The sequence below is a fragment of the Arachis hypogaea genome, chromosome 7, assembly GCF_003086295.3.
Source record: "Arachis hypogaea cultivar Tifrunner chromosome 7, arahy.Tifrunner.gnm2.J5K5, whole genome shotgun sequence".
NCBI classification, from domain to species: domain Eukaryota; kingdom Viridiplantae; phylum Streptophyta; class Magnoliopsida; order Fabales; family Fabaceae; genus Arachis; species Arachis hypogaea.
In genome coordinates, this window is record NC_092042.1 from 15,798,095 (window position 1) to 15,812,400 (window position 14,306).

At 34.7% G+C, this 14,306-nt stretch overlaps 1 protein-coding gene across 4 annotated transcripts; it reads right to left on the minus strand.

Moving 5' to 3' along the window:
- Positions 1–321: 321 nt before the first annotated feature.
- LOC112702621 (arginine--tRNA ligase, chloroplastic/mitochondrial) lies at positions 322–8,598 on the minus strand. Of its 4 annotated transcripts, none has more exons than XM_025753749.3 (18): positions 8,392–8,598; positions 7,687–7,760; positions 7,327–7,475; positions 7,104–7,179; positions 6,873–6,974; positions 6,456–6,671; positions 5,811–5,891; positions 5,107–5,190; positions 4,907–5,011; positions 4,094–4,272; positions 3,766–3,850; positions 3,309–3,495; positions 3,064–3,133; positions 1,891–1,960; positions 1,560–1,649; positions 1,193–1,261; positions 984–1,085; positions 322–617 (listed from the first exon to the last, which is right to left on the minus strand). In XM_025753749.3, the coding sequence occupies exons 1-18, from the start codon at positions 8,486–8,488 to the stop codon at positions 507–509; spliced, it is 1,947 nt and encodes a 648-aa protein (XP_025609534.1). In that variant the 5' UTR covers positions 8,489–8,598; the 3' UTR covers positions 322–506. The 4 variants fall into 4 exon arrangements, with proteins under 4 accessions (XP_025609534.1, XP_025609535.1, XP_072055326.1 ...); XM_025753750.3 differs by having other exon boundaries at positions 7,687–7,764; positions 8,392–8,570; XM_072199225.1 differs by having other exon boundaries at positions 7,327–7,513; positions 7,687–7,764; positions 8,392–8,550.
- Between the last annotated feature and the right edge of the window lie 5,708 nt (positions 8,599–14,306).

A 14,306-nucleotide genomic window follows, 5' to 3' on the forward strand; every position in this document is an offset into this window, starting at 1 on the left:
ATGCAGAAAAAATTAGAGTTTGAGAAGATATTCATCATCTATTAGTATTTTAATAACAATGAATTATTTTTGAAATGTTTATACAAATAGAATGAAATTCTTTTTTATTTGTCACTTTTTAAATCTTTTGAAGCCACCTTTTTTTTTGTCTTTTGAATAAAAAAAATTCTTATATTAAGCAACTTAAGCTAATTTCATTATTTTAAATATACTTTAAATAAGTCAAAGGATGGTTAATATGAAAAGCAGTGTTTTGAAATAGCGTTATGTTAGTTTTTATCCGCATAGGCGTAATTTCTTGTTTTCCTGGTAAACCAAACAAATTGCAAGGATGATATACTATTAAGCATTAACTAACTGTTTTACTATTTTCATCTCTAATGCATAAACAAAAAGGATGAGGGCAAGATACAATTTGTCATAATTTTGAATTTTAACTCCCTAATCTTTGAGTAAAACAAAAATGGTAGTTGCAAAAAATTGTAATTGACCATCCCTTTTATGGTTCATATCTTGTAAACAGGTACAATTCCAAGGAGATAGAAGCACTTTCTCATCACAATTGCTGTTGCTTCACATAGCAAAAGTCTACTACCTTCCTCAGGCGAACCAACAACCTGCAGACGACAATCGGTTTACTTAAATCGAGGAAAATGTTGTGTATATATTTAAGCGTGGAACATCATGTCAACTCACCTCATCTAGATCAAAATCCTCTAAAGTGAAGAAATTGATAAAGTAAAAAAGTATATATCTAATCACTCTTAAATTAAGATAGTAAAATGCACACATGATAGAAGTTACAAATTCAATAGTGATTAACCTCTCACTTCATCACTTTACCAATCTCCTTACTTTAGAGGATCTTTTCCAACATGATGCTATAATTAAGGGGTACAACGGCAAATACTTTCTATGCATACTTCGTCATGAATTGCATAAAAACTTAAATATACCTTCAGCTGATTGATTTAGAAATATACCTGACAATTAGAATAAAACTTTTTGGTGAATATTTCTGACAAATTATAGAGGTATTCACACAACACATTGGGCAATAAATTGGTGCATGCTTCCTCAACAACCTGAAAAATTAAAACAGTTCAAACATGCACATGAGAATAAGATTGTAGAGCTCCAGTAAAAAGGTTATGATTATAAATATTACTAGTACCATATTCATGTGTCGTACCTCAGAAAATTGTAGCAAATGAAGCCCCAGAGCGCGCTCATCTTCATGATCCAATGCAATTTTAGCATTCTGTCCCAAGGAATTGATAAACATAAAACAAATAGTAAGAATTATGGAGAATTCAATCTTTAGCTAACTGTCTATATATAAACGCCTAAAAAAATTGAATCATATCAGTGTCACATTATAACAGAGCAGTGCTTAATTGAATTGTACAATTTACATCATGGCAGAAAGCAAACCCTAGACACATGCATAAACTCAACACATAATAACTAGAACAATTATTAGTGATTTTATATTAACACAACAAACTACATATTTAATAAACTGGTAAATATAAAGTCCAGGAAAAAAATAAACTTACTTTCTTTACTTCCTCTATGTCTTTTCCAGATTTCCGGATGATAGAACAGATCCTAGCATGTGCATACAGCAAATAAACAGCGGTATTGCCCTGTTTCACAAGTTCAATAAGGTAAGTTTAGATCGATTAGCTTTTGAAGGGAAGAAAGAGAAGTTGAACAGTTGCCAACAAGAGTTTCAAGAATATATAGGTGCTAGGACAACTTTTTCTTAATTTTCCAGACTCATTTCTAGCCATAACCCCACCACTGTCCTCATTTATAGCTCAAATTCTTGCCCCCATAAACAATGGTCACTAGGAAAAAAAAAGAAAGAAAAATTACTTAAAGTACCTTATCATTAAGCATCTGATCAAAGTTGAACGTGTAGTTTGTTAGTCTGTTGTTCTTTAAGTCAGCATACCTGTGAACACAAATTAAAGACACAACAATATGGTGTTACAAGGCAACATCTCATTCAGCATTCCGGTTGCATAAGCTAAATATAACTGAAAAATTTGTCAAGTCAAAGCAAAACCATAACTGCAGAATAAAAATATAACAGCTAGTTTGGAAAAGCAAATTACATAAAGGCATCAACCTGATAAGATTTACTATTGTTGCAATTTATTTACCTAGCAAATTTATTTACTATTGTTGCTCTCTCTCTCCTCTCTCCCCCTCCTCTCTCTCTCTCTCTCCCCTCTCTCCCCACTCCTCTCCCTCCTTCCCCTCTTTCTCCCCCTCCTCTCTCTCCCCTCTTCCTCTCTTCTTTCCCTTTATCCCCCTCCTCTCTCTCCCATCTCTCTATCTCTTTCTCCCTCTTTTCTCTCTCTCCTCTTCCTTTCTCTCCCTCGGAGGAAAAGAGAAAGGAGAGAGGAGGGGGAGAGAGCAAGAGAGGAGGGGGAGAGAGGAGAGAGAGAGCAAGAGAGAAGAGTGGGAGAGAAAGAGGAAGAGAGAGAGGAGGGGGAGAAAAGGGTAGAGAGAGAAGGGAGAGGAGAGGGAGAGAGGGAGAGAGGGAGAGAGAGATGTAAAAATTCTTTTTGTATTATTAAAACTAGTTTTAGCCTATAAACCAGATTAAACTGATTTTTTCAATTAAAACTGGTTTTATTTGTATGACCTAATTTAAACTGATGCATTGTATTATAAACTAGTTTAAAACCAGTTTTTATGTGACAAAGCAGTTTGGTTCAGTTTCTAAACCATTTAAAATGGTTTAGTACAGTTTCAGTTCAGTTTATAAACCATTTAAAATGGTTTAGTACAGTTTCAGTTCAGTTTATGGAAATACTGAACCATGAACACCCCTACCTAGCCGTTAGCATTAATAAGCAGAAACCTCAGAGAATTAGCAAAAGATTTTAAGCATCCCACATATAACAATTTCAAAAATTCTGTCATGGGACTTCGCTAGCAAATACATCTTTCTCCAAATGAAAACAAAAATATGGTATAAACTACACCATTGTATACATAATGTTGATTTGAAATAGAAGGGGTATAATTAGTGTGAGATAAGCTTACTTAACAGCACCATAGCCCACTGCCTCTGATGTTTTCTCAACCTCCTCCTCAGGCCACTCTTTAGCCGTATCTGAAAGATTCCAAAACCATAGGGTTTGGAGGGTTAAAGCTGGTGTATGAAATCTGACCCACTGGGAATAAAATAAAGGAATGCATTCACAGATCTTAAGCAGAAATACATGCAACAGATGCTTGCATGTGGATAAGGAAGAAGTCAAAATTGCACAAGGTAATGGGTACTTTACCACGTTCAAGAAGGGCAGTTTTACTGCGATTCTTGGCTTCGTCAAGCAAATCAACCAATCTAACCACTTCAGTGTTGCGAGTCCGAAATCGTTTTCCATCTTCCCCAAGAACAAGGCCGAAACCTACATGAGTAGCTTTTGGGTATGAATTATCATCAGCTGGCAGCCAACCTGCACGCTTAGCAGCCTGAAATGGAAATTGAAGCAGATGTCTTACATTTTCACTCATTGCCATGAAAAATTATTCTTCCATTTTAAAAATTGATTTCAAAAATAATAAAACAAAGTCAAAGAGACACTGAGGTTGGAAATGGTTAGGATGAAATCGTCCAGACAAATACTCTTTAAATAAAGAACAATGATTTGCTGCCAGCAAAAACAAGTAGAAAGGATTCTGGTATTAACAATAAGATCAAGGAACTACAAAATACCATGAACATCATTAATTGTAACATACCTTGAAAACCATATCGAAGTGTTGCTGCTGCCCAACATCTGTGACGTATATAATCCATTCAGCCTTCTCTTCATTTATCCGATACCTACATGGTTCAAGTAACAGAGAACCAAAATGGAATAGGTTCCCCCAGTCAATATATTTCCAATTCTGCTCAGGGATAAAAATGCAGATAGAAGTAGGTTTCCAAAATTTATATGAAACATCCAAGATATAAATAAATAAATAAAGTTGAAATAGTATTTGCTAATAAAATTTGACCATTCAAGAGTAGCAACTATCAAATTCTCAAAAAATATGTCCAAACAACTAAAGCCAGTAAACAGACCAAAGTGCTGTAAGATCAGTTGAAGCATAGTTGTAGCCACCGTCACTCTTCACAACAATAAGCGGTATATTTACATCCTTAAGAAATATCACCCGAGCACCCTCACTATCTTCAATCATTCCTTTTTTATTCAGTTCCTCCAAAACCCCAGGGATATGCGGATTATAGAAGCTCTCTCCCTGTGACCAAATACATCATTCAGTACAACATAAAAAAGTTACATTTACTGATGCAGGTAAAAAACCTTTAATTTACCTAAAATAAACTCCATATATTACTGGTTCATTGCAATAATTTATGCAGCAACTAATGGCATTATGACAGTTAACTGAAGACTAATTCAGGTCATAAACATTGCTCTGTCAGCTACAATATTAAGAATTTTCACTGGAAATGCTAAAGCTTGTAAACCAATCAACCAAAGAGGAATTCTATTTCATACAAAAACCTTATTTCAATTTTAGTTGAGAATATAATTGCAACAGAAAACCAAAGTTACCAAGCATCTTATGGGCAAGAGAAAAGCTGAGCAGGTACCCAATGCCAATTTGGAAAAAGTTTAAATAAAACTCAAACTGTCGGTCATAATAGAACAAGTGCAAAGATAGAAGTTAATGGATAAAGAAATAGCAGATCCGGACAGAACTTTAACTGACATCATGAATTGAATAAAAAGCATACCACCTACAAAAATTTCTATCATACGCAATAAATAATAAGCCAGGATGCCCCATAAGTATTCAATTTGGAGGCAGAAAAGATTAGATATCATTGGTTAACAAAGTAACTAAAAGAGGAACCTAGAATCTTTACCTTTTCCTCCAAGTGAACTCCAAGGCGTTCATAGACCCTGTGGAATTCGGTTCTACTTATTTCACAAATTTGTTTCCATGCGTCGCGATACCTGGTTTCTCCACCCTGAAATAAAAAAAATTTACATGCATAAAATTCAAAAGCAGGTTCCACAACATCTCATGAACATAGAACACAGGAAAAATCAAGATACAATTTACCTGAAGCCGGACAACAGCCTGTTGAGCCCTTTGCTTAAATTCGGGATCACTGTCAAATCTCACTTTGGATGCTTTATAGAATGTCTGAACGAAATTCACCAGATAAGATTAATTTTAGAATCAGTGATAATAATCCATTTTTCTCGTGAAACAAAATAAGTAAATTTAATAAATAAAATCATCAACTATATATGTGAGACAGAATAACAAAGATAAAACAAGCAACACTCAATGAGAATATTATCCCTCAAGACCAATAAACATTATCATTTCCATGTTGAAGGGATAATCTGCAGTAATTGATAAAGAGAAATGTTCATGATTGAACATAACCCAAGCAATTGCCTCACCCTTGACCACCTTTCTATTTTAAATTATCCATGAAAAAAGGTGACAATAGAATTATAAAATTGAGTCCTCAAACATCATATACCTATTTGCCACACCCCATGCAAAGATAACTAATCACTTTTATTTAAGGCCTTTGTCCATGGAAGTTCAATAGCAATTGTGGCAAACTAACTCTTACATAACCTGGGAATGCATAGGTTCTTTTTACTTCCACACAAAAATTAACAAATTAGAATGATATGCAGGAAAATAAAATAAAATCAAATAAAATCTGAATGAAGAAATACCAACAAAAAACAAAAAGCCTACATGAAAACAAATGGTATAAAGTTCAGTTTAATATATTTACCAACCTGAAGATCTCCAATGGCTGCTTCGTTGACATCCTCTGGGTTTGGAAATTTTTCAAAGAGGAATTCAATCAGCATTCCAAACTGCAAAACAAATGCTTAGACTAATGTAATATTATTCTAGCAAATATGTCATATGGATATTCGTATAAAAAAATCAATGAATGCTGCTAATTCAGCTAAAAGATGAAATAGTCAAATAGCTCAATATCTAAACTATTTCTCCACCCCCCCCCCCAAAAAAAAAATCCCCCTTTCCTTCTCTCCCTCCCCCCCTCTGCCAACACACAGAAGAAGCAGTATCTTAGGTTACTGTAAAATTACACAACAAAGAAGAATAACAGAGATCACACAAAATACCTTATTTCTCCTAAGCTAACTCTTAAAGTTTATTGATCATGAAGGGTATATCTAGGAAAGCAACTTAAAACAGTCATGGTTCTAAATATAATTACTAATTGGTTACCAAGCCACCAAGTAATTGCTAATGAACAAAAGCTAGTCAAGTTAAATGATTTCCCAGAGCCATTATAATATGAGAGGGGAAAAAGGCTTGATAGCATATAGCAAAGATTTAATCACAGATAAACATGCACTAGTTTCAATTTGATGACACAAGAAAACAACAACTTTGCAAATTAAATCTACCTGTGTTCCCCAATCACCAACATGATTTCGTCGGAGAACATCCACATGTGAAAATTCAAGCATACGGGCCAATGTGTCCCCAATAATGGTAGATCTCAGGTGACCAACATGCATTTCCTTTGCAATATTGGGTGAGGAAAAATCAACCACAGCCCTCTTTAGTGGAAGCCTTGGCGCCCATGTTTCAATACCATCAATTAACATCCGCTGTAAGCTCTGCAGGATAAGTTGTTTCCTGTTAATTACTATATAATTCTGGAATAAGATACCCAAACAAAGTGAAATATTATCTTTCTAGTATAGAAACTTCCAGACCGAAAAACCTCTCCCAGAACCCGCGGAAAACAGGGGGGTGTAAGGAGACTCGGGCACAAGATGAATACTTCTTTTAAACTAGAAGGTTGAAAATGCAGTCACCTGTGCTATCCAATTCCTTGACAAGACAACATTCACAAATCCAGGCCCAGCTACAGAACACGACTCTATAATATCAGATGGGGGTAGATTCTTCATGATTGCCTACAAAGATTATCATTTCACTCGAGCAAATCAAGATCTTAATCCAAAATAAATAATTCGTATAAGAATTTTAAAAGAAATACACATTGGCAGAGCATGAAGAAGTATAGGAAATTTCCCTTATCATACCTGCCCAACAGATGGGGGACCCTTAAATTCTGCTTGTTTTCCTTTTATCTTAGACCATATACCCATTGCATTGTTACTACAAAGGAAAAAACTAATTGGTTAGCTTTCTTAGAAAGAAAAAATGTCCTGAAGACATTAATTTACAAGTCTTCTGCTGATATTTACAATGCCAATTACAGCCTCATGGTATATGTTGGCCAACGAGAAAAATTGTTTAACTTACCACTGGTAATCACCAAATTTAACCCCAGATTTTGCAGCGCAAGGTTCAACTAATGGCGCTATATCTGGCTCGCTTGGCACAGTTGTCCTCAGAGATACCTCAAACAGATGCGCCAACTGCCTTTTAACGCTGCCAACATTTTCCGCATCCTGGATCCAATCATAGGAGCATAGTCTTTCATCACTCTCTATTACAAAGAGCATCTTAGGATATTCTGTGAGACTACACTAACCCATTTTCTTATCGTGCATGAATTTTGCCTCTCAAGAAATGTGTTACAAATTAACAAAGGAAAACAAACCACTTGCTTAAAACAAGTAGGTTTTTTTATTTGATGAAATGAGAATTCAATTAACTTACAACTGCCATAGTTGACAACGATTCTGCTTTAGTTGCTGTTATAGAAAATCTACGCGATGCAAACTTCAATAAACCTGTCTACACAACAGCAACAACATTCAAACAAAATTGTCTCGTGTTATTGACACAGGACCTAACTATAATATTTTTTATACTAAAAAGAAGCAATCTTATACCATTCATGCAGAAAATATAACTTGTCACATTAAAGACCCTAACAGCAAAATGAAGCACTTCCTAAACCAACCTATAATATAGTGGCAGAATTCAAGCTGTACTATATTCATCATAACATTACCTAAAATAACATAACATAATAATATCCTTGACATCCAAAATATAAAAATGCTGCATTAAAAAAATTGTCACAGAAAAATAAAAAAGGTAATTCAAGTATGCAAACTCTTTGGCCCCTCAAAAAGCTTAAAGATACATTTTTTGCACATCACATGACTGAGGAACAAAGAAAAAGACAAAAATTAGTGCTAATAATACACGATTATGAAAGTGCGGATAAGGTAGAGACTTAGGAGGAAAAAATGTGGAAACCTAATCAGATTCACATTCAGTGTTTCGTGAACTGAAGTAAACTATATCTATATGGGAAGAAGCATAACAATGGAAATGAAGAAAGCAATACAAGAAAAGACATTGAAATGAAGAATTGAAGAGAGAGAGAGAGAGAGAAAGAGAAGGGGAGCTGACCAGAGGGAGAAGAAGGAACAGAGAGAGGAGAGAAGCGATGGAGGGAAAGAAGAGGAGATGGAGAAAACGGCGCAACAAAGGTTAAGCACCCTAACATCTTACTTCTTCTTCAGCTTCTAGCCATTTTTCTTTTTTCTTTTTCCATTTTTCTTTTTGGATGTTAATAACACAACGTTTACAATGTACAAACTACATAGTACAAACACTAATGAAGGGTGTACCAAACACCGTATAATCGAACAATGGAGATCAAACTAGAGTATTGATAGTCTAATTAGTAAAGATATACCCTAGATCCACTTTTTGAACAGAATGATAAATTGATAATAGAATAAAAATTTGGTTGGATGTGTTGTGAAACAACTAAATAAATAAGGAAAATATAATTATAAAATAAAGTAAATAAGTATTAATAGACTCTAGTACTACAATTACTATCTCAATATAATAAAGATGATTAATATTGATATTAATATTATATGTAAAGAGTAATAGAAAAGAGTATTTAAAATACTTATAAAATAAAAGAAGAGAAAGAATTGTAGTAGAAATATAAAGAGAGGAGTATTTGATTGCAACATAAAGAGAGAATTGATTTCTTGTTACTTGCTTACTTTATTTCAAACGTTGCTTCTACTATTTATACACATGAGAAGGTTTTGATTTCAACCTTCATTTATTTTAATTGTCTTGGAGAGAGGTTCCTTCAATATGGAGAAGATAAACCAACGTGGTCATCCACATACTTATCTTAACACTCTCCCTTGGATGACCATTTAGGATTATTGCCTCATTAAAACCTTACTAAAGGAAAATCCTGTGGGAAAAACCTTAGTGAAGAAAAAAGAGTACAATATCCTTTGTGATGGGGACTGCCTCATTAAAAACCTTGTCAAGAAAAACCCAATGGAAAAAAAAACCTGACCAAGGAAAAAAGAGTACAGTCTCCCCCTCTTGCCGACATCATTTAATGTCTCGAAATCGGCACATCCCAATCTCATGTACCAATCTTTCAAAGGAGGATTTTGGGAGTGACTTTGTGAATAAATCTGCCAGATTGTCACTTGAGCGGATCTGTTGGATATCAATTGTCCCTTGATTTTGAAGATCATGAGTGAAGAAGAATTTGGGAGAAATATGCTTTGTTCTATCACCTTTGATATATCCGCCTTTAAGTTGAGCAATACATGCTATATTATCCTCAAACAGGACAGTTGGAGCTATCTTATGATCAATCAGTCCACATGATGACAGAATATATTGAATCAAACTCCGGAGCCAAAAACACTCGCGACTTGCTTCATGCATCGCTAGTATTTCGGCATGATTAGAGGATGTTGCAGCCATCGTCTGTTTCGTGGATCTCCAGGATATAGCTGTTCCACCATATGTAAACAGGTATCTTGTTTGAGATCTCCCTTTGTGTGGATCAGACAAGTAGCCAGCATCTACATAGCCAACTAGTTGTGACTTGGATCCATAGGGATAAAACAATCCCATATCAATCGTCCCATGAAGATATCGAAAGATTTGCTTGATTCCGCTCCAATGTCTTCTGGTTGGAGAGGAACTATACCTTGCTAGTAAGTTCACAGCAAATGATATATCGGGTCGTGTATTATTAGCAAGATACATTAGCGCTCCAATGGCACTAAGATACGGTACTTTAGGACCAAGGATATCTTCATTTTCTTCCTTAGAACGGAATTGATCCTTCTCCACATCCAAAGATCTTACGATCATTGGGGTACTCAAGGGATGTGACTTATCCATATAAAATCTCTTCAAGATCTTTTCTGTGTATGTTGTTTGATAAATAAAGATCCCACTTTTTATATGCTCGATCTGCAGGCCGAGACAAAATTTAGTCTTTCCAAGATCTTTCATCTCAAACTCTTCTTTTAGAGTTTTTATAATTGTTGGAATCTCTTCAGGAGTCCCAATGATATTTAAATCATCAACGTACACAGCAATAATAATAAATCCAGATGCAGTTTTCTTTATGAAAACACAGGGGCAGATATCATCATTCTTGAATCCGTTTTTGGCCAGATACTCAGTAAGACGATTATACCACATTCGTCTAGATTGCTTTAGACCATATAAAGATCTTTGCAATTTGACTGAGTATAATCCTTACGAATATTCATTGTATGGTTTAGATATCTTTAGTCCTTCAGGGACTTTCATATAGATATCCCGATCTAATGAGCCGTATAAATAGGCTGTTACCACATCCATTAAATGCATATGCAGTTTATGATATGCACATAAACTGACCAAATAACGCAATGTTATCGCATCCACTACAGGAAAATACGTTTCTTCATAATTTATACCGGGCCTTTGTGAAAAACCTTGTGCCACAAGTCGGGCTTTATAGCGCACAACTTCATTTTTCTCATTTCGTTTTCTCACAAATACCCACCGGTATCCAACAGGTTTTACATCTTCTGGTGTACGGACTACAGGTCCGAAGACTTCACGTTTTGCAAGTGAGTATAATTCAGCCTTCATGGCTTCTTTCCATTTTGGCCAATCATTCCTTTGTCGACATTCTTCGACTGATCTTGGCTCAAGATCCTTACTTTCATGCATGATATTCAATGCCACATTATATGCAAATATTTCATTGACAATTGTCTTATTTCGGTCCCATTTCTCTCATGTAAAGACATAATTTATCGAGATCTCGTCATTTTCACAATTTTCAGGTACCTGAACGTCTTCTGGCGTTAATATTATATCAGAATTTTGGACAACTGCAGGTGTCTCTACTATGTCTTTTTCAACAGGAATATTATTTACCTCTTTTCTCTTTCAAGGATTTTTATCTTTGGAACCGACAGGCCTGCCACGCTTCTGGCGTGTATTTGCTTCCGTGGCAATTTGTCCTACTGGGACATCAATTCGAATTGGGACATTTTTCGCCCTGCCACGCTTCTGGCGTGAATTTGCTTCAGTGGCTATTTGTCCTACTGGGACATCAATTCGAATTGAGGCATTTTTCGCTGGTATATAAGATTTGATTATCCTCTTTGTATCGGAAAATGCATCAGGCAATTCATTTGCTATTCTTTGCAAATGTATAATCTTTTGAACTTCCAGTTCACATTGCCCTGATCGAGGATCTAAATGCATCAACGATGATGCATTCCAGTTAAGTTTCTTTTCAGGAGGCTTATTCTTTCCCCCTAATGTTGGAAATTTTGATTCATCAAAATGACAATCTGCAAATCGGGCTTTAAATACATCTCCAGTTTGTATCTCAAGATACCTCACTATAGAGGGAGAATCATATCCAACATATATTCCCAATTTTCTTTGGGGTCCCATTTTGGTGCGATTAGGTGGTGCAATGGGAACATATATCGCACACCCAAATATTCTTAAATGGGAGATATTTGGCTGCTGGCCAAAAGCTAATTGCATAGGAGAGAACTGATGATAACTTGTTGGCCTCAAACGAATAAGTGCTGCGGCATGTAAAACAGCATGCCCCCAAACCGAGGTTGGGAGATTTGTTCTCATAAGTAAAGGTCTAGCAATCAATTAGAGGCGTTTAATAAGTGATTCTGCTAACCCATTTTGTGTGTGAACATAAGCCACTGGATGTTCAACACTTATTCCATTAGCCATACAATAAGCATCAAAAGCTTGGGAAGTAAATTCACCAGCATTATCAAGACGAATTGCTTTAATTGGATTTTCTGGAAATTGTGCTTTTAATCGAATAATTTGAGCCAGTAATCTCGCAAACGCTAGGTTGCGAGAAGATAATAAGCACACATGTGACCATCTCGAAGATGCATCTATTAGGACCATAAAATATCTAAAAGATCCACATGGTGGATGAATAGGTCCACATATATCACCTTGAATCCTTTCTAGGAATTCAGGGGACTCAAATCCAATCTTTACTGGTGATGGCCTTAAAATTAACTTCCCTTGAGAACATGCAGTACAACAAAATTCACTAGATTTAAGAATCTTCTGGTTCTTTAGTGAATGTCCATGAGAGTTTTCAATAATTCTCCTCATCATGGTTGTTCCCGGATGACCCAATCTATCATGCCAATTTATAAATTCATTTGGGCTAGTAAACTTCTGGTTTACAATGGCATGTGATTCAATTGCACTAATCTTGGTATAATACAACCCAGATGAAAGTGAGGGTAATTTTTCTAATATAAATTTCTTATTTGAATCATGAGTTGTAATACATAAATACTCATGATTTTCCTCATTCATTGTCTCAATATGATATTCATTTCGGCGAATATCTTTGAAACTCAACAAGTTCCTTAGAGACTTGGTAGATAATAGTGCATTATTTATTATAAATTTTGTTTCTCCAGGAAACAAAATTATAACTCTTCCGGAGCCTTCTATCACATTACCTGAGCCAATAATAGTATTAACATACTCTTCTTTTGGCACAAGATGGGTAAAATATATAGTACTTTTAAGAATAGTGTGCGAACTTGCACTATCCGCAAGGTAAATATCTTCAGAATATGTCATTGCCATTTTTCTTCAAAAACAAATGATAATAATAATAAAATGAGTAGAAGTACATGCACAGTAAAATTATTCACATGAATATTTAACAAACACATATTAAATTATTCCATCATTGATCAAATAACCAATATCTCCTTTAGAATCCTTAAAGAAATTAGATACATCATAATGAGTGGTGGAATTTTCATCATTTGAAACAAAATTTGTTTCCTTTTCTTTGTCATCCCTTTTCAAGGATGCTTGATAAAGATCAACTAGGTGCCTTGGGGTACGACAGGTACGTGACCAATGGCCATTTCCACCACAACGGAAGCATTTATCCTCAATTGATATACTTTGCCCATTATTTCTTTCTTTATCTCACTTCTGGTGAGATCCTTTCTTGTGAACATAATTCATTTTCCTTCCATAATTTTTCTTGTCATCAAAATCTTGCCATTTACCTCTTCTGGGGTTATAATTTGCCGCATTTACTTCAGGAAATGGGGCGGCACCAACTGGACGCACTTCATGATTTCTCAAAAGTAACTCATTGTTGCATTCAGCAACAAGAAAGCAAGAAATTAATTCAAAATACTTTTTAATTTCTTTTTCTTGATACTACTGTTGCAGGAGCACATTCGAGACATGGAAGGTTGAGAAAGTTTTCTCTAACATATCGGGCTTGAGGAAGTATCACATGATTGTACCTTTCTTCAAGGTCTTTCCACAAATCTGCAGGATCTTTTAATGTGGGATATTCATTTTTCAATTATACGTCAAGATGACGATGAAGAAAAATCATGGCCTTGACTTTTATCCTTCTGGGATGTATTATTTTCATCCTCAATGGTATCTTCAAGATCCATTGAATTAAGATGGATTTTAACATCTATATCCATGATAACTAATTATTTCCAAATATATCAAGAGCATTATATTCAAGATGAAAGAGTTTCGACATAATAAAATTTTGTTACCTGGAATTTTCCTAAAATTTGATCAGAGTCTCGTGCTGATAACGTGTTGTGAAACAACTAAATAAATAAGGAAAATGTAATTATAAAATAAAGTAAATAAATATAAATAGAAGACTCTAGTACTACAATTACTATCTCAATATAATAAAGATGATTAATATTGATATTAATATTATATGTAAAGAGTAATAGAAAAGAGTATTTAAAATACTTATAAAATAAAAGAAGAGAAAGAATTGTAGTAGAAATATAAAGAGAGTAGTATTTGATTGCAACATAAAGAGAGAATTGATTTCTTGTTACTTGCTTACTTTATTTCAAACGTTGCTTCTACTATTTATACACATGAGAAGGTTTTGATTTCAACCTTCATTTATTTTAATTGTCTTGGAGAGAGGTTCCTTCAATATGGAGAAGATAAACCAACGTGGT

Bases quoted from the DNA above. Each gene is read 5' to 3' on its own strand.
- LOC112702621 (XM_025753749.3), bottom strand. From the start codon at position 8,488: ATGTTAGGGTGCTTAACCTTTGTTGCGCCGTTTTCTCCATCTCCTCTT. The intron at 7,180-7,326 runs GTAAGTTAAACA...TTTCCTTTGTAG, and splicing joins AAATTTGGTGATTACCAGTG to TAACAATGCAATGGGTATAT. The intron at 1,262-1,559 runs GTAAGTTTATTT...TCCTTGGGACAG, and splicing joins ACATAGAGGAAGTAAAGAAA to AATGCTAAAATTGCATTGGA.